Source organism: Priapulus caudatus, unplaced genomic scaffold (assembly GCF_000485595.1).
Source record: "Priapulus caudatus unplaced genomic scaffold, Priapulus_caudatus-5.0.1 Scaffold21, whole genome shotgun sequence".
Taxonomy (NCBI): Eukaryota; Metazoa; Priapulida; class Priapulimorpha; order Priapulimorphida; family Priapulidae; genus Priapulus; species Priapulus caudatus.
Genome location: NW_014577082.1, coordinates 739991 through 741564, shown reverse-complemented (window position 1 = coordinate 741564; position 1574 = coordinate 739991). Strand labels below are relative to the sequence as shown.

General features: G+C 47.1%; 2 protein-coding genes across 4 annotated transcripts in view; one reads left to right on the top strand and one right to left on the bottom strand.

Annotated features, from left to right (window-relative positions):
• LOC106812577 (glutaryl-CoA dehydrogenase, mitochondrial-like) overlaps nucleotides 1–1574 on the bottom strand; it is a 17395-nt gene that overhangs the window by 8593 nt on the left and 7228 nt on the right. The gene's annotated exons all lie outside the window — the stretch shown is intronic.
• LOC106812568 (phenylalanine--tRNA ligase alpha subunit-like) overlaps nucleotides 458–1574 on the top strand; it is a 17922-nt gene continuing 16805 nt past the window's right edge. The window contains exon 1 of the mRNA XM_014816472.1: nucleotides 458–604. Coding sequence (XP_014671958.1) covers nucleotides 467–604 — 138 coding nt within the window. The 5' untranslated portion in view covers nucleotides 458–466. The remainder of the gene's footprint in view (nucleotides 605–1574) is intronic.

Genomic DNA, 1574 nt, shown 5'->3' with positions numbered 1-1574 from the left:
ACTAATTACTATAGTCTATATAATATAGAGTATACTACTACTACTACTAGTACTGTAACTGTAGTATACTATACAACACATAAATGGCATTATTGTTCAAGGATACAGTTCCATAACAACGAAAAATTTGACGATTTGGGTAATATTGCATTTCTGCAAAATGTCCGTCGAATACATTGAAGATATGACATTTTTAACAGTAATTGAGTAACAGCTGTAATAAAAACACCAACACTTGTTGCTACACTGACCCGGAAGTAACGTGTGGTAGTACCGGATATGGACCTCGGTGTATATAAATCAAACTAATTGCATCACTTAAAATTAAACAGTACAACACGTAGCGTTACATTAAATCTATCGATATTAAAACATATGTATAAATATATGTATAATATATAATAGTGTTTTTATGTGAATTACGTCAGCTATCAACAATCAACAGGCTCGCACCAATGCGCTAATCATGGCTGACCTGGCAGAGACAATATTGTGTAATTTGGCAAGTGCAGATGCTATTGACTCATTAGATCTCGCTAAACAGCTAAATGAAGAGCATCAGAAGATAGTAGGCGCTATCAAAAGTCTACAGTCTTTAGGAGAAGTATGCCAATATCGTATATCTTACTTGTTATGTATTCGGCGTTTTTGCCAGTTGTCCCATTCGCTGCCATCCTGGCACGGACATTGCGGCTGAAAGGGTCGCTCAAAGTAGCGTTTATGCCCCAGTCACACATACACGACGCACGGCCCGCGCACTGAAAAATCAGCAATTTTGGCCAGTGCGTTGTCGTTCGCTAGGTGTGCGTCAGCATTCGTTACTCGTTCGTCGAGCGCGCTGGACCAACGCTATGCATTCGTTGTCATTCGCTCGTGCGCGGCGTGTGCGTCGGGATTTTCGTGCATGCTCAAAATTGTGCGCGGAGCTCAACGCATAAAGGTACACGCCAGAAGGACGCCAGACACGCGCAGAGCGCGCTGGACCAACGCCAGACCCACGCGGAGCACACGCTGGGTATTCGTTGTATGTTCGCCGGCTGAGGTGTAGCGAACACCTAGCGCACACCTAGCGCACACCTAGCGTGCTTCTAACGCATGTACAGCGAACATGCAGCGCATATGGGCGTGCTGAACGAGTGCTGAACGAGTCTGTAGCGCGCCCAGCGTTCTTCTAGCGTGTTCCTAGCGTGTACGCAGCGTGTAGCCAAGGGGCATATAAACGGGTCTCGCCCACCTCCTCATCATCACTTCTCCGCCGACCCTTATGGGTGATGACAGAGATGCCTGCTGATCGTGTCTCCAAGAACCACTTCAGAAAATGGAGGATCCCGACAGGCTGCGACTACAATACGAAATCGCGGTTCTCCAACATCAGCAGAACCTCATGGAACTGGCACTTCACCAAGTCCATGTCATCAAGAGAAGGAGAAAGAGAAGAGGTCAACGGAGGTTCTGGGTCCGACCGTGGATCGGTAGGCGACGACAGTTTGGCCTGTATGACCAGCTACTTGTTGAACTCCGTAACGAAGACCCGCGCGCGCAGCCTTCAAGAACTTCATGCGGATATGCCCCCC